Raw genomic sequence first — 17,821 nt, 5'->3', positions numbered from 1 at the left:
GGCTAGATGTGGATGCAGCTCCTCTGTGGCTTCAGGAGTCTTTAGGTAGCCCAGTTTGGTCAAACAGCCTGAAGTTGAGAGTCCAGAGAAATGTAACAGATAGATGGAGATTTTGCACGGAACAGCGTTAAGTACTCTGAATCTTGAGAAGAACCTGCGAATGAATCCTTGGTGCCTCGAGACCGTGGTGAGGCAGGCTAGGCCCCGGGGGTCAGAGAGGCCTGGTTGGATCCTAGCACCTTGGCTTTTAATCGCTGGGGGACCCGGGAGAGTCATCAACCTGCCCGAGCCTCAACTCCCTCATCTGTAATATGAAAATGAAGACCCAGGGGAAAGCTGGCCTGTGGGTGTGAAATCTCTTTCTAAAGTGAGGTGTGCCTGACAATTTCTATCACCATCCAGATGAGAGGAGAAGATGAGCCAATCTTGGTGGCTGCTCTGAAGCACACGTCAAGCCCCAGAACAGCATCTGTCCAAAGGGCAAGTCCTATCTGACCCAATGGCCACATTCTGCGGAGACCACAGACAACTCTGCCAGCGCCCAGCGTTAAGTCCCTGCTGACGAGCGTGGACGCCTGCAGACACTGCCGTGTCCCTCTCGTGCAAGCCTGCGAGACAAAAACTAAATAACGGAAAGAAGCAGTGACTAGTTTAACTCTTTAACAAAAATCAAAGAAAAATGAAAATGATTTGGAAATGGCAACAGTTTAATTGAACCCATTTACTGGCACCTACCCTGTCTGAAAAAGGAAATCAGCAATTTTCTGACTGTTCTTATAACCTGACAGTGAAACTGGTTCACACAATGAAAACGTACATAATCCAGTGTCAAAAACTGGTGATTTACAGAAATCACCCCCATTTATTTTTTCCAGCAAAGAGGAGAAAAACAAACATGTTTCCACAATTCAGTGTTTGAATCACTGGCAAAAACTGTCTGCCTCATTCAACGTTCCCGGCCACGAGCTCCGGGAACACTCTGATGGCCACGAACCTCCCGTGGTTCAAACGAAACGGAGAGCCCACGCATGAGGATTATGTGAGTTGAAGACAAGATGCCTTCTCACAATGTGCCTACAAAGAAGGTCTTTGAAGAATATCCAGATCTTCAAAGGAATGAAAACACTCCTGTTCTGTTGTTGATTTTTGGTTTTGGGAATAAACTTTCTTCACTGGGAGGAAGGGGTTGTATGACTTTGTAAGTGGAAACCAAGAGGCCGCTGGCTAATACGTATGCCTCCCCTCCCACAGAGCTCTTCTGTTGCCCCAAAACCCTCTTCCATGAATTTTGTTATGGTTCGGAAAGGTAAGGAAAATGACTTCAAGTATTCAATTCCTATCAAAAATTGGTATCAAAAGTAATAAAGGACCTAATTTCTTTATAATTCCATGTTTTAAAAAATAACTTAAGAAGCAAGAGGTCCGGCCCTTTACTTGTATAAATACCACAGCGTAACTAGAGTTTCTTAAGACAACGTGGGGAGGAGTCGGTGTTGAGCACCTCGATCATTGATCTTAACGTTGGGAACGTCTCAGACACGGACGGAAGAGTCTTATAAGAAGGTGAGATACTGAAAAAGAAAAACACAAAGCAAGGGTGTGAAAATCAACACAACTGTACAAAAAAGGCAAAGCTTACGGTCTATTAATTCCTATTACGATATTCACTTTCCAGTACTCCCTACGCACGACAGCAGACAATGTCACAAAGCAGGGGGCGCTGTGAACAGAGCAGGCCCTGCTGCAGTGATGATCTGGGGTACGGGCAGGCTCCCACCATGAGCTGCTGGGAAATTCAGCCAGTCTTCAGAAAGAAAAATCAACCCCCGATTTGCACAGTGAGCGTTACGCACACACGTCCCATTGGGGCGCATGCTGGACATGGAACCAGAAGACACAGGTTTCGGGTCCAGCCTTGACCCTTATCAGCTTTAGGGGTTCCTCTCAGCCCCGCTTCCCATATCTGCAGCAAGAGGGAGAGGGTTCCTAACTCCCAGAGCTAGCAGGAGCATGGGACGGGTGTCAAGGTACGCTGTGAAACGGCAGCTGCACAACATAGGGTAGTGTTGCTATCTTCTCCTTAAAGAGTTGTTGAAAGATCAACACTGTAAAATGATGTAGGAAACAGAGGCGAGGGCTTTGACCTTATGGTCGTGTTACTAAAACATGTGTCAACTAGTAAACGTGAAACAAGAATATACTGCAACAAGGTGTAGCTGTCAGGAGTTTCCATTACAGAGCTCATGGAATCCTTGCAAGCCGGACAAAAGTGTCCTACAGACACGAATTTCTGTTTTAAACAGAGCACAAATTATCCAGCAACTTTTAGAGAGGTTGCTGTGTTCAGCAGGTAATGAAAGGCAGAACTGGAAGTGGTTATGATATAAAGGAATAAATAAGATTGAACAGTGAGAGTTGCTTATTCTTAACTAACTCTGAAAGCATCTGTGAGTTTAATTTCATCGCAAATTTACACGTTCCCCGTGGTGCTTCTGAAAACAAGGGCCAGGAAAGATGAGAGTCTGCTAGGCTCTCCCACCGTAATCGTCAGGGGTAATTTCTGGCTAGCATTTCCTGACTCACGTGTATTCCGCACCTAAATAACAATAAAGTACCACCTTCCCAAAACCTAGAGTGCAGGAAAAATGCAGCTGAAAGGCAGGCACTACCACCCAGACTCAGTCTGAATCGGGTGCAGCTCAGCGTTCAAAGTCGCTCCCGAATACTGACCCTGAGAGTCTGGGACGAAGGGCGGATTAGGCAAGAGATACGGATATCTGACTATATAAATAAGACATTTGTAACCCTTTCTTCACAAACTGGTTTCCTTACTTTATTCATTATTCACGTTTATGCATATACTCACCTGTTAAGGGGTCTTACGCAACAGCAAAAACATTTTAACCTTGCAAAGTGGATTACATTCATTGTATAATCATAACTCATAAAAATGAGTACAATTCCAGTTTCACGACGCTCGAAAAGTAACGGGGAGCCCCTTCTTTCCCTTTTCAGTTGCAACATCCTTTTGTTTGACCCCTATCCAGCAGTTACCTTTTCAAGTTCATCCAGCTTTTAGCTATTTTGCTAAAGGCCTCTGAACCAGGGGCGGTCATAGCTTCAAAGTCAACCAACTGAAAAAGAAAGAAATTTAACAATGTGATCAACATGGAGGGGAAGCTCCCTTTGGGATCCGTTGCATTCGTGTGTCTCAACACAAAACTCCACAGATTGGGATTTAAACGTTTCCCTTCCAGCTCCAGCTCCGACATACCTTCCCTTTGGGAATTTTGCCTGCTACTTCCTTTCCACTCGCCATCAGGGCTCCCACAATCACTGAGTAAGCGATCACACTGTTTAGGTAAAGAACAATTACCGGTCAGTCCCAGGCCACGGACAGTTACCACGTTAGAGCTTACCACGGATTTTCCATCCTAAGAGATGACATTTTATTTCTCTTAAGAATTCTCTGGACATTAAACATAAGAATATTTTCATTTGCCTTAAAAATATTTACTAATTTACTAATAAAACTATTTACTGATTTACGAATTTAAGGGTAAACGTGTAAGAATAATATTTTTCTGAGAACAAAAAGTATCTTTTAATTAGGAGTTTTCTCCTCACTTGGCTTTTCTCTTCTTGTGAAGAGTGAATTAGAAAATGTGCCTGCTTGTATTTTTAACGTCTTCACGAGGCTTGGCTTTAAAACGCAATATATACGATATACTTTGTAAATGCAGACATATTAATATTATCGTTTAAACATTAAACACTGTGGCCCCGAAGACGAAACAAGCAGAACGCGTTTGCAGAACGCACTAACAGACTGGCCCGAAGGCGGCTGCGCTACGGGGACATCCCGGCATGTCCGGACTCACTCTGGATCCTGACGTCTTTGTGGCACCAGCTCTGTGCCCTGTGCCAGGCAGCCCAGGACGAAGACAACTAAGACAGACGTCTTGCCCCGGCGAGCGGACACCAGAGAGAGTGAGCCCGCCCTGGGGTCGCCTGCCAGGGAAGCCCTCACTGAGGCCGCGGCCACGTGCGCTGCCTCTTCGAGGGCCACGGGCAGGGCCCCCGAGGCAGAGGAGGGGGAAGCGGACCGGCGCGGGGGGGCGGACAGGAAGGTGTGGGCACGGGCTGGGGGCGTGGGGAGGCAGAGAGCAGGGCGGCACAGCCGCCGTGAGGACACGGGCGTGCACAGCGCCTGTGAGGGCGGCGGGCGGAAGGTGGCACGTGGAGGGCATCGCGGGCACATCTAATGACGACTGTCCCGAAGGCACAAGGTTTATGTTCCCATTTTGTTTCAATGCCGTCGTTACCGTTATGTAAGTTCCGCGTAAGGGCACGCACCCGTCTACACCGGAGTGCTCACTACGAGCCTAGTTTCCATCCATCGCCACACAGGGGACCCCCTCCGCCCATGTCGCCCACCCGCCCCCAACGCTTTTGTCATATTATAACAACATTTACGACCACATTTTGGAGAGTTTTACTCTCTAAGGTAGTACTTAAAGATTTAAGTGTATTACTTTAGCCAAAGCGTCTTAAAGTCAAACGTGCTAACGATGGCACACGCCATTCGCATGATTTACTGTACAGGTACCAGAGAAAAGGGAAGAAAAAGAAGGCTCTACAGACGCATCCTTGTTTGAATGACACCTGAAAGATGCCTGGTGAATTCAGTAAGTAGCAAGAATTCATTCATAATAACAAAAATACTTTGCAATGATTGGTGACCCAAAAGTATTAAACGTTAGGGCTAAAGGTCAATTAATGGTCAAAACTTGGGGGCGAGGGGAGAACAGGGCAGGGTACAGTCTGGGCAAATACCAGGAATTAAAGCACAGGGCGCACACGTGCGCACACAGTGAGACTTCGAGCTCCAGCCTATAAACGCCAAGCACCTTCTTTTAAAACTACCTTCCGAGACTCTTGGTGGTGCAGTAGATCAAGGACATCACGTTTGGGTGGACTTTGAAAAAAACCAAGGGGTCTTCCCGCCATTGCTGGGGTACCTGTACCCAGGGCCCCACAGGAGATGTAAGCAAAAGGAGTGCGTTCTTCACTCCAAAAACTGTCAGATTAGAGGATATCACTCACCTGGATCCGCGAGAGAGCGGCATTAAATTATAAAAGTAATAAACTAAGGATAAGATTAAGTTGCCAACAGCATCAGTCTCCTAGGGGAAAAAAAAAAAACATGTGCTTAGGAACTTAAATAACAGATTATAAACTCATTTCTTATCAGGTGACAAGACACATCAGAAGCATTTACATTAGGAAGAGGGTTATTTCCTTCTTCTTCTACAAGAACCTACTTTCCACGTCCTTGAATATTTTATACTCTTCCCAATGATGTTTTTTCTCACGAGAGGGTATACATTCAGTTCGGTTTAGAGCAGTACGTCCCCAGCTGCCTTTAAAACTGCAACCGTTTCTGATAAACCTAGACATCTGTTTCAGTCTATCATGTTACTTGAAATGTCGACATATACATTGAGATTAAAATAAAACAAAGCACTTATTAATACTGAATACACTTTCTCAGACGACAGGCCTCTCTACTCCAGGGCTCTGATTAGTGCCCTACCCCCACCCACTGAGATTTAGCTGATCAGTATACTTAATTTATGGGTATAAACTGATTAAGATCCTGAGAAACAAAGTAACTTCCCAAGGGCCACGGGCATCCATTCCAGAATGCGGACGGAGTAGCTGCTACGCTCTCCACACAGTGGACAGCTACAGCGACGGAGGTGACGTTGCAGCTCCTGCTACCAAGGAGCCCCACCTTGAGTCGGGGAAGCAACGGAGGGCAGAGGTCACAGTCCAGGAGAGTGTCACTAGATGCAGCACAGGTCATGTCCATCGTGGACCAACCTGTTCTCTTAAATCTTGACAAAGCCCAAATCTCTGATACTATGACACAGTCACTACATACATGTATCATTCCCCTTCCCCAGTTTCTGTACTTACTAAATACGGGAATTGTCTCTACAAGAATATTAAAAGAAATATTTACCGCTCAATTAAAGCTGATTTCAAGCATAAACTGTGTAATCCCAAGGAAAGGGTAAAGGCTTTAAGCAGTGTACAAAAGAATCAGAAGCAGCATGGATAAAATGAAGATAAACGAAAACCTACCCCAAATTCTGATGAGAGAATCAGTACTTTTCCTTTCGCTGTTAGATCTTTATAAAGTGCATCTATTTCGGCGTGATATAACTGTGTTCTTTCTTCTGTGGTCTGGGTTTCCACGGAAAATAGTATATTGCCTACCCTAAAAATACAAGAAAGTGTGTCGAAGGCACGTATGATACGGTTCAAAGAGCTAAGCACAGAAGGGTGGGGAAGGCAGCGTGGCGACGGGGGCACAGGACGCAAGGAAGACTGTCTCTGCCTCTCTGAGCAGACAGATGGGGCGTGGCTCACAGCAGGCAGCTTTTCCACAAAATACGGTTTTGCTCAGTCTAACTGTAGGCCCTGCTTACATGAGCTTCAGCTAACACAGGAGGAGGAAACTACACAGAGTAGAATGTATTTCAATGCCCAGGAAACATTTTATCAGACAGCCACCCTATTACAATAGAAGAGCAGGGGCCGGGGCTGTGCCCTGAAAGCGAGTTCAGGGCCTCCGCTGTTTCCTTTTCTATTAAGCTTCTGCTGCATGAGCTCCATGTGAAGCTCGGTGGAGGATATAAATTCTACGCAACAGGTAGTTACTGGATAACGCCGGTACCCAAACGCTGAAAATACTCCTCAGACCCTCTAAAGGACAACACAGCAGAGCTGCCGCGTTGATGGAGGGACGGAGGGGGAAACGAGGCCACAGATTATGAGCCCGTGCGTAGAGCCGTAACAGTTCATCAGAGGTCCCAAGGAGACAGAGTTGATCTACTCTGGAAGACAGGGAAGAAAACAGGAAATGCTTGCGGAGGAAGGGGCCTGAGCCTGGGTCTTGAAGAGGAGGGCGGCGATGCCAGAGCGCAGAGCCAGGAGGTGGGAGGTGACCTCGGTGAACAAGCAGTCCAGCTGAATTAGCAGGCCGGGCGCTGGCAGGAAAGTGCTTCAGGGAGGCAGGAGGCGTTGTTTGAGGCCATGATTACAAAAGGCCTGAATGTACGGCACGGGGGCCGATGTTGGTGTCAACGGGCAACGGCAGGGTATGGACTGGGCAGGGAGCTCTGGAGCCACGGGGCGCCCCGTGGACCCGGCCTTAGGACCCGAGGATGCACGGGCCAGCCCCAGGAGACGGAGATGGAGGCATGGGTCATGAGTAGGGGTCGGAGGCCCCGAGCGAGACTGACAACAAATGGGGCGAGACAGACAGCTGAGCAAAGACGCTGTGTTTCAGGGAAGGACTTATGGACTCTTACTCGGCAGTTGCATTTCTGCCTGGGTGAAGAGGTAGGAGAAAAAAATTTCACCTCGACAGAAGACCCTGGAATTCCTTCTTGGGGGAGGATGACCCTTATTGGGAAAGTACTTTGATAAGTGGCTTGGGTTAGAGATGGAGACCTCAACGACGTGGCAGAGTCATAGAATCTGGAAGTTGCTAAACGGGGGTTTCCTCATGAAGGCCTGTGTAAGTTTGGACAAGGAAACCAGAGCCCAGCAGAGGCTGAGAGGACATGGCTCCCACCGCTGAGCTGCTGGAAGTCCCTGATGCAGAAGTGGTGGAGCCTCCTAGGGAAGCAACTGAGGAGCGCGGTGTTTCGGGGACAGCAGTGAATGGAGAGGGTCAAGGTCATTCCACCCAGAACTCAAGGGATACGGAGGCTCCTAGGTGAAGTGTGGGTTTCAGATGTAAATAAAATGATCATTAATAAAAACGGTCACTGCGGCGCTACTACTGATAAGGTGAAAAAATGGGAAACACCCTGAATGATCAATGACAAAAAAATTAGTAGCAGCAACTCTACAATATCCCTAAAATGGAATACTATGCAATTTTTTAAAATGCTTCTAAGAATAGGATATGGGGAAATGTTCGTAGTAAGGCTAGAAAACAAACAGCTTGTAAAACAATATGTACAGTATAATCTCAGGTTTTAAAGGAAATAATGATTTAAAATTTTTAATCTTTGCTTATCTGTATTCTAAAGTTTCAATAAGACTGCACTTACACTCTCATACTACTTTAAAACCTATATTTAAAAATCCAATAACAGCCTTCAACCTGCCAATCTCTCATCTTTTTTCCATTTAATGAGTAAACGTCTTACCCACGACAAACTTCAAGAACCTGGAAGAATGCTTTCCACAAAGCACATCAGACATTATACTTAATATCTAGAAAGTTGTTAGATGTAGCACAGTCAGAAAATCTATCTGCTGGTGTAATAATCTAAATGTCACGTTAAAAAAAAAAAAAAAGCTGGTTCTCGTTACACACTGGACCTTGATAATCTCCGTTTTAGGAGACAGCCAAAGCCCAGGAGGTCCGATCTCCCGCAGCAGCGCCAAGCATCTGCATGCCTTCTGACACCAGCCCCCGTCTGCGCACCCGCACGTGGGAAGCACACGTACTTGTCTCCTGTAATAGTGATCGTGAAGCCGTCATATTCCTTCCCTTGGTCTTTGAGGCTGGGAACTTTTGTGTTCACAGTGAACCCATCCTTCGTTTTAGTATTAAACTGCTTTCGGGGAAAAAGAAAATTCACGTTACTGGTGAGATTCACTGTAAATTCCCAACTGCCACTGTGCAGCGCCGACTCCGACTTTCATGTTTTTAAGAAAGGTCACGGTGTGCCAGACACCGTGTATTCTCTGTCCTGGCCCCATGCCCCAACCCGGACTCCCCGCCCAAGTCACGCTCCCCGTGGCCCCTGCCAGACAGAGGGCAGCAGAGAACCTCAGAGCAAAAGGCGCACAGCCTCCCTGCAATGGCAAGGCCCTGCTCACTGCTAAGAGCTCCCTTGGGGTCTTTTCTATTGTTCATCTTAAGCGGCAGCCACACTGATACTTTGCAGAATAGTTGTGCTCAACATCCTATGATTCGAAAGAGCACCTTGTGTTTATTCTACTGCTTCTTCAAAGTAGACTCTCATCTGTCTGCAAATACTCAGAATTTTGTCACCTGAGAATTTTATACACACACATGCACACACCCCAACTCCGCAGACCACAGAGTGACAAAGCAAAGTATTCTAAAGGAATTACACAGAGATCAGAGTGGCCCTTAAGGGTGATGAGTATGAACACGGCTTTCTGTTGAAAACACTTTTGACGAAGTGACATGCCAATAAATTACTCCAGAAAAATCCTCCCCAATTCGTTTAGTGTAGCCAACATGTTTTTAGGATTGACAGACTTGAATAAGAGAATCAATGGTAAAATTAAAAGAGGTCGTGCTTCGCATAAGATATTGGAGGGAAAGTTTGCCCGAAAACAGCGACAGCCAGCAGGCATTCATCAAGGTCCAGAGAAGGACATAGATGAAGGGACGTCAGTAGGAGAGCAGGCGGCAGGGGCCGAGACGGGAGGTGTCCCGTAGGAGGACAGAGACTTGTAGAGGCAGAAGGCACTAACACTTAGCATGTGCCAACGCTCTTTCATGCCCACAGCGTGCCCATAAGACAGGACACGACCTCCATCTTACAGGTGAGGAGACCAAGTTGGTGAGATGAAGCGAGGTGAGGTCTGGCCCGAGCTGGCACGAGGGAGTGGCAGAGTGGAAGCAGGGACCCAGGCCCTCTCGACGTCCAGTCCCCTAACTTACTAACCAGCCGCCCCGAGGGGAGCTGAGGTACATCTGAACTTGGCTTTTCAGAAAGCAAAAGTGAATGTGCTGAAAAAGTACACGTACTTTTCAGCAAAAGCACCTATATCTCAGTGGAGGCTGTCATGGCATCATATTCACCAAGCACTTTAAACACAAAGGCGTATTTTTATATCCTTCTACGTGTGCCTTTAGAAAGGCCAGTGTGCCCACAGCCTGGCTGGAGGTGCGGTGAGCAAAACCACAGTGGGACGGCCACTCCCAGATGTGGCCAGACAGGCCGTGACTTTGCACTGGGAGCCAGGCACTGGGCGGGCGATGCCCGGCCCCTTAGCTGCTCTCCAGGCGACTGCAGCCTTTTGTCCATTGCGCTTTTCTTTTTAGACAAAGATATACATATATTAAAATATCCCTAAGCTGATTTTGTATTCTGCCTAATATAGTAAATTTAAATGCCTAAAATACCCACAGGACAGCTAAAGACTGAAACCTGAGTCAGGCTCTAGTTTTCTTTCTGTCTGGTGGATCCAGCGGCCCTCGGTGCGGCCCTTCTGCCCCTTCGGGGGCGTCTGGGGAATTTATGGGATAATGCGGTGGCTGAGGGGACGAGGTGCTGGGGACGGCCACACAGGCGCGACTCCCACTGGACGTCCATGTAGATGAGGAACTGTTTATAATGTAATGATTTTCTAGGCCTGGAGCCAGACTCCGTTTTACACTCACACGCTAAATATTTGTTACATTTTAATACACACTGACTCTCCTAGGAATGCAAACAGCATATACATTGAGGGAAGAGGATACTATACAGCGTGTGGAACTTTATTAAGCGCGGTTTACCATTACAGAAAACCGTATCGCCAACATCGTAGCTCGTGATACTTGAGTCACCAAATGACACATGGATACAGGGCTGCATCTGTCGCTGTCACGTTCACCAAGATTATACACATCTGTGCAAGCAACTGGCTACTTCTTTGTGGCTTCTCATGAAGACACGCCTGCATGCTGACACACTGAAACACATGGCTTTCTACTATGAACAACTTACCTTTCAGAACCCCCTTACGGCACTGTGGTGACTTTCGAAAGAATTTTTTGAGTAGGTGGGATACATTCTTTATGAATTTCATTCTAGTGCAGTAAAGGGGCCATCTGAACACGTTTACTGAGTTCAGACGGGCCTGAGAAGACTGAGAACCACTGCCTCAGTTCACGAGACCCTCACAACGAGCAGGTTGGCCGGAATCACGGCTCTCCAACACATGAGAGCCTGGGATGAGACCGGGAGAGCCTGTCAAACCCGGCGAGCAGACTGGACCCTGGGTACAGAGTCAGCTCACAGCTTTGTCCATGACGGGATGCTTCCTGGTTATTCTTTAGAAATGGATAAGCTTTGGTCAGTCATAGAAATTTCTTAATGTTTATTTGATGTAAATCAATCTCATCTACTATAGCTACAAGGAGAACATTGATTCAAGTTTTATGTTATAGTTCAAACCATTAACTGAAAAAACCCAAACCAACCTGCTGCTGGTGCATTATGGGTAGTTATGTTCCCAGGTGGAGAAAAGGTGCATAAAATTATAACTTCTTAACGGATTGCACTTTTAAACAATATAATTGCTGTCCCGTGACACGCCCTTTATCTTGAATTCCAATGTTTCTGATACTGATACTGCCACACCTGCTTTTCTTCAGTAGCATTTGCCTGCCTACCTTTCCGCCTTCAACATTTTGAATGTCATCTCGTTGTAGGTGTTTCCTGTGAACAGAACCTAGCCGGGCTTTAAAATACCGATCTGAGGTGCTCATTCTTTCAGTGAGGGCTCGATTATTCACGTCATGTTGAGAGCCAGCATCCACTACAGACATTTCCTCCTTACCTTCCCCCCCCGCTTTCTGTGAGCTTTTAGTTGAACTGACTTTGTTTTCTTTATTCCAGTTTCCTACCTTCTAGGGTCTGTTTTGTTTTCGTTATTCTGCAGAATGTGTTTTATCAGTGTTTTCAAGTAGCACACTTTATAAAACTTAAAACACTTGTTAACCAACAGGCATTTAATAATTACGAGTTCGTTTCGTAAAAAGTACTGGGCTTCCCTGGTGGCGCAGTGGTTAAGAATCCGCCTGCCAATGCACAGAACACGAGTTCGAGTCCTGGTCCGGGAAGATCCCCCCATGCCACGGGGCAACGGAGCCCGTGCGCCACAACTACTGAGGCTGCACTCTAGAGCCCGCAAGCCACAACTACTGAGCCCGCGTGCCACAACTACTGAAGCCCATGAGCCTAGAGCCCGTGCTCTGCAACAAGAGAAGCCACCACAATGAGAAGCTCGCGCACCGCAATGAAGAGTAGCCCCCGCTTGCTGCAACTAGAGAAAGCCCAAGCCCAGCAACGAAGACCCGACGCAGCCAAAAATAAATATAAAATAAATAAATTTTTTAAAAAAGTACTAACTGTTTCCCCTAAAAACACCTACTGCGATTTTGATGATAAATTTACCTTCATAATTGGAAGGAGGTCTTCCACTTTGTGGACCTTTTCCAGAGCTTCTCTAACTTCCAACAATCCTTTAGGATTATTAGCTCTTAAAAAGGGAAAGAGAGATGGCAACTAAAATTAATACAGAAATTAATAATTATGCTCTCATCTTTAATTTAAATAAATCATCCTTAATTACTAGTGGCTCAATATTCAAAACAGTGGACCACAAACAAAGTTTTGAAATAATGGGATGGTTTAATCTAATGAGTATTGGGTTACAGATGAGAATTAAGGAAACAAGACAGCAGTCTGTCTAGAACATGAACTGGGGAAAACCTGAAAGGATGGACAGCCAATGTCTGTGTGGACATGCATGGGTCTGGGCTTGGTCAGAAAACCTTGATTCTCCTATTCCAACTATGAAATTAGAAGTGAATGTTTTTTCTTCCTAAAGTTGCTCAAATGAAAGTATCCTACTAAGCTCTTATACCAATTTTATATTTACTTGGTGAACTAACATTCAGAATTCCTTTTTCCCCAGAATTCTGTCCACTGTCCTGTCTATACTGTACTGCCTCTCAGTTGAGGGAGAATGAGTATTAAGGTGAAAATCCCTCATTTAATCCCTAATTAAGAAATTCAAAGAAACATCCTGCTTTGAATTCAAAGAAAGCCTAGACGCTTTCAAAGAGGCTAGAAAAGTCACAGCAATGTGTGTAAGATAAAAATACTCAGTTAAGGTCCATGGATTTTGTGGAGCTCTTAAAAAGAAGGTTGATAAATGATTATGAAAGGTTTTATGATTCCAAACAGTATGTAAAAATATGACACATTTTGTTTGGTCTGTCAATAGGCTTGGTTTTCAAGTTTCATAAATATAACTAATGTAAAATACATAAAATTTATCCATTACTATGAAAAGAAAATTGAAAGATTACCCATGATAAACTAGAATTCTATCTTTAATAAAATGAAGAATTTTCTCAAAATATTCCAGGTATCTCATGTTGATCACCTGACCCCTGTAAGAAAAAACAATTAAGAATGTTTTTACAAAGAAATATGTTCCACACAATATCTAATTTCAAAGCTAATTCAAAAGGACAATAAGAGAGCTGGGAAATTCGCTTGTTTGCAGCCAAAGAACGGGAGAAACAAACACCTGTCTAAGCAAGACTGATGGTCAGCGACTGGGCTTATTCTGGTGGGAAAGGCACCAAACTCAGCCCTGGAGATGCCAAAACAGGAAGAAAAGTCCTCAGGTACTTAAACGGGGCTCAGACTTGATGTCCCTTTCCCCTTATGGATCCTTTCCCTTTTTCGGCAACATGCTCCCTTCTGCCCCTCAGGGCTCCTGATAGCACTAGGGGCTAATACTCCTTGCTGTCCAGCTTACTAGCTGTCTTCATCTCCTCTACCACTCTAAACAGTATTTTCCTCCCGTTTCTATCCCCACCCCCATTTTTAAAACTCTCCCAGAACCTCACGTACAGCCAACACGCCGATGTACCCATCCAGCTGACGCACGTGTCCGGCAACACACACAGCCGACTGCTTCCCGGGCACGGCTCCCTGGACTCCCCGCAGGCGAGTCAAACCTCAGGTTCAGGAACTCACTCCAGCTCCCCAGTGTGTTCACCTACGTTCAGCCCTGGGGCTTCCTGGCCTACTGAGGCAACCACGTGCCCGCTCGGCAATGGGACCGCCTACCCGCAGCTTCACGCTCGCCCTCACTTCTAACCCACCCCCAGTGTTCCGACCCTGCCTTCTCAGTATCCACTCTTCCCCTCCAGCTCACTTCCACAAAGCTTTCCAGACCTCGGGACCAGTGCACCGGAATGTTCCACAACTGTCTAACCAGTCCCACGCCTCCAAGGGAAGTCGCTGCCCTCTCATCTATTCTGCCACCTGTGGCCAAAGTGATCACCCAAATGTGTAATTCTGTTCAGCTCGCTTCTCTGCTTCTGATCTCTGAATGACTCTCTTTTATTTCAGGACAAAAAGTGCCTGAGCATGGATATGTTAGCTATATTTGGGGGAAAAAAAGCTGTTTATGTTTCAGCCTCTGCCTGTCTTTCCAGCCCCGACTGCTGACAGCCCCTTAATCATAAACTAACCACCAGTCATAATGAATTAGTGATACCTCCCTGACCATGCCTGACTCACAGGTGCGGCCATGCCTGACTCACAGGTGGGTCCATGCCTGACTCACAGGTGCGGCCATGCCTCACCCCCCTCTCTGCTTTCCATCTTTCCAAACAGCATCACCTGAAGGCTGGACTGGGATCCCCCCCACCCCACCCCACCCCCGCCCTCCGGCATCCTGTACACGTGACCACCACCACTCTTAACACACTACACGGTAGGCTCATAGCTCAGTGAGGTCCATCTTCATCACTAAGCTACAAGCCTTCTGCCGTGAGAGGCTGTACGTCACGGCTAAATCACCATCGTGCTGCACAGCACATGGAGAGTGGCCTTTAGTTAAAGCTAGTTGAGTCTACCTGTGAATGTCACAAATTATTCTGTAAGAAACAGGAATATACAAGTCACAAGGGGAAAGGAAATTTATTTTCTAGGAATTAAAAAAATAAATGTCTTAAGAACATTTCCATTAAACTTAAATGTCAAAGTTGTATACTATACTATTTTCTTGATTCAGGGTTCTGGAATTCGAAGCATTTTAGATGTGACACAACTACCATAGGTGTAAAATTTACCTAAAATTAAATTCAGTGGGTCTGATACTGAAGCTGATACTCTTTAATATTTGCTTATCATATACCTAGAGGGTGGCTAAGCACATGAAGGGTCCGGTAACGAGGTGAGCACTTCACCCACGCCCCTAACTTGCCAGAGCCTCTGGACAAAACAAAAGCTCTCCAGGTAACCTGGCTCATCCTCCCAGGAAGGCAGCTTAGCACCCAGACAGCGCTTTTCATCCAACTGCCTTGGGTGTTGCAGGGTTGGAAGGGGGAGTTTTTCCCTCACCACAAGCATTCTTTAAGCCACACGATATTATCGGGATCTTATGGTAATGTAATATTCTCCATCTAATTACTTTCTATGATGTTTTAGGGCCCTTTAAAGACTGACATCTAGGCAAAAATCTGGCACTCTACCCTTCACTTGAGTTCTGCGGCAAAGAGCCTGGAGAAGGGGCACAGCATTTCTTTCTGCAACCAGGCTAGCTCAGAGGAATGCGGGAAGGACCTTGCAGGTGCAGAGCTGATTTGTGTCAAAAAGTCACCGAGGAGGGAGCACTGGGCTGCTCGTGGTCTCCATGAACTGACGATTTAAAATAAACTCCTACGAGAACAGGAAAGATAAACAAAAGTTCATACCTGATCAAATTGATGTGGTTGTTAAAGCCTCTGCTGAGACTTCGTGCTGGCATCTGATCCAACCATAACACTGGCTGGTCTGGGTCCGCAATCCTGTAAAAGAGAGCTTATTGAAAAATGAAGACCTGGGCTTCCCTGGTGGCACAGTGGCTGAGGGTCCGCCTGCCGCTGCAGGGTACGCGGGTTCGTGCCCCCGTCCGGGAAGATCCCACATGCCGCGGAGCGGCTGGGCCCGTGAGCCATGGCCGCTGAGCCTGCGCGTCCAGAGCCTGTGCTCCGCAACGGGAGAGGCCACAACAGTGAGAGGCCCGCGTACCGCAAAAAAAAAAAAAAAAAATGAAGACCTTATAAAACCTAGAAATGTTCAAAAGCTTTCAAAATAAAACATGTAGAGGTCTTTGGAAAACAACTGCTCAGTCCATTACATCTAAAAGTATGAAACACAAACCTGCAAATTCCAAAAAGATGTTCTAACTGGACCAAGGAAGACGTCAGTACAGGTTTACTAGTAGAGCAGGATTTTTCTCATGAAAATGAGTATCAGCGGTTCCCCCTCTAAACTGTAGCTGGTTGGCCAGGCCCGCACTTCAAGCATAAGACGACCAGTGCACTGAAGCTCGTTCAAAGGTACCACGGGTAATGAACGATATGCTCTTCCAGAGAGACCGCTTTTTCTACAACACCTCACTTAAAAATGTGCTCGGAAGCACGGCAACGATCAATTCCTATTTCATAAATATTCATCAAGTGTACTTCAAAGAATAATGATGTCAGGAATTTCTGACAAACTGTAGAGAGGAAAACATAACTTACAAGGCCAATTATTAGTAAATAAAATGGGATTCAAAACCTGTGAACTAGAGGAGACTTAACATTTTCTGACAATGATAAGACGTCTAGCTTATTTTCACTGAAACGTCAGTTACCGTCTCCACTTCACTGCGATGTCAAACATGTCTCTCCACTGCATCAGCCGCGTTTTCCCATTCATTCGAACCTTTGAACTGGTCCACGTACGCTGTACAGCTTGCATGACTTCTAAGGCTGCCAAACCCATGGCTAAAAGAAGGAAATGTGGGGAAAACAGAGTTTGTAGGTACCCTTTAGAGGGAATGATCTTCGCCGACAACTCGGCGAAAGAATCATGGAATCTAAAAAAAAAAAAAAAATTGGTTCTGACACACCTAGGGCCCAGACAGGAATAAAGACACAGACGTAGAGAATGGACTTGAGGACACAGGGAGATGGAAGGGTAAGCTGGGACGAACTGAGAGAGTGGCATGTACATATACACACTACCAAATGTAAAATAGATAGCTAGTGGGAAGCAGCCGCATAGCACAGGGAGATCAGCTCGGTGCTTTGTGACCACCTAGAGGGACGGGATAGGGAGGGTGGGAGGGAGACGCAAGAGGGAGGGGATATGGGGATATACGTCTGCATATGGCTGATTCACTTTGTTATACAGCAGAAACTAACACAGCATTGTAGAGCAATTATACTCCAATAGAGATGTTAAAAAAAAATGACAAAAAATTTTAAAGGCAAAAAAAAAGAATAAAAGTTAAAATAAATGAAAATTATTATGAAATTATATGAAAATAAACCGGGGAAAACAAAAAGAATCACAAGTATTGGTAATTTAACAGGACCATAGATGCATTACCTGATGGCCTGACTAAAGCTCAACTCTATCAGAGGAAATCGGAGGCAACCTCACACTTGTCTGCTCCCAATCCTGAAAGAACTGAGGTTCAAATCCCTCCTCACCCTACAGTAAGGAGACAGCTCTGGTGGATGAGCTGTCTGATTTACAGCAATGACTGAAGACCTACCTCCTACATCTACACCAAAGCAACAGCATGAGAGCCAAAGCTGGAAGCGCTCTTCTCTCAGAATTCAGTGTGAATGAACCTATACATTTCTGTTCTGATCACATGGAGATTTTCAGTAAGCACAACATATGATTCTTTGCAAAAGTACAACGTGGTTTCACCAATCCTCCCTCCTTTGTCATAAACACCCCCATTTTCAGATAGTTTTAAAATACCTCTGTGTATTCTCTTGTTTGGCAGGAAGCCAGGTGTTTCATATTGCATCAGAGATCCCAAACGGTCAGCTACACAAATCAGCTCTTGGACCTCGGGCTTGTAACTCTCAAAATTCTGATGTAACACATCTCTGGAAGAAACATTACGTACATGATAAAGACTTTTACCACAGATATCTGGTTATCCAGTTTCACCTGAAAAGCAGTCGCTTCTT

General features: G+C 45.8%; 1 protein-coding gene across 8 annotated transcripts in view; it reads right to left on the bottom strand.

The window, feature by feature from the left end:
- Positions 1–823: 823 nt before the first annotated feature.
- TTC13 (tetratricopeptide repeat domain 13) overlaps positions 824–17,821 on the bottom strand; it is a 70,140-nt gene continuing 53,142 nt past the window's right edge. For 5 of the 8 annotated variants that reach the window (XM_030839508.2, XM_030839511.2, XM_030839512.2 and 2 more), the window contains 11 exons: positions 17,607–17,737; positions 16,483–16,615; positions 15,557–15,649; positions 13,151–13,234; positions 12,231–12,315; positions 8,536–8,645; positions 6,151–6,286; positions 5,107–5,186; positions 3,275–3,353; positions 3,055–3,134; positions 824–1,571 (listed from right to left, as the gene is read on the bottom strand). In XM_030839508.2, the coding sequence (XP_030695368.1) occupies positions 1,457–1,571; positions 3,055–3,134; positions 3,275–3,353; positions 5,107–5,186; positions 6,151–6,286; positions 8,536–8,645; positions 12,231–12,315; positions 13,151–13,234; positions 15,557–15,649; positions 16,483–16,615; positions 17,607–17,737 (1,126 nt within the window). In that variant the 3' untranslated portion in view covers positions 824–1,456. The remainder of the gene's footprint in view (positions 1,572–3,054; positions 3,135–3,274; positions 3,354–5,106; positions 5,187–6,150; positions 6,287–8,535; positions 8,646–12,230; positions 12,316–13,150; positions 13,235–15,556; positions 15,650–16,482; positions 16,616–17,606; positions 17,738–17,821) is intronic. The other 3 variants (XM_030839509.2, XM_060285919.1, XM_030839513.2) reach the window with 1 other exon arrangement.

Source organism: Globicephala melas, chromosome 16 (assembly GCF_963455315.2).
Source record: "Globicephala melas chromosome 16, mGloMel1.2, whole genome shotgun sequence".
Lineage (NCBI taxonomy): Eukaryota > Metazoa > Chordata > Mammalia > Artiodactyla > Delphinidae > Globicephala > Globicephala melas.
Note: the sequence above shows the minus strand (reverse complement) of the source record. Positions and strands in the feature narration are given on the sequence as shown.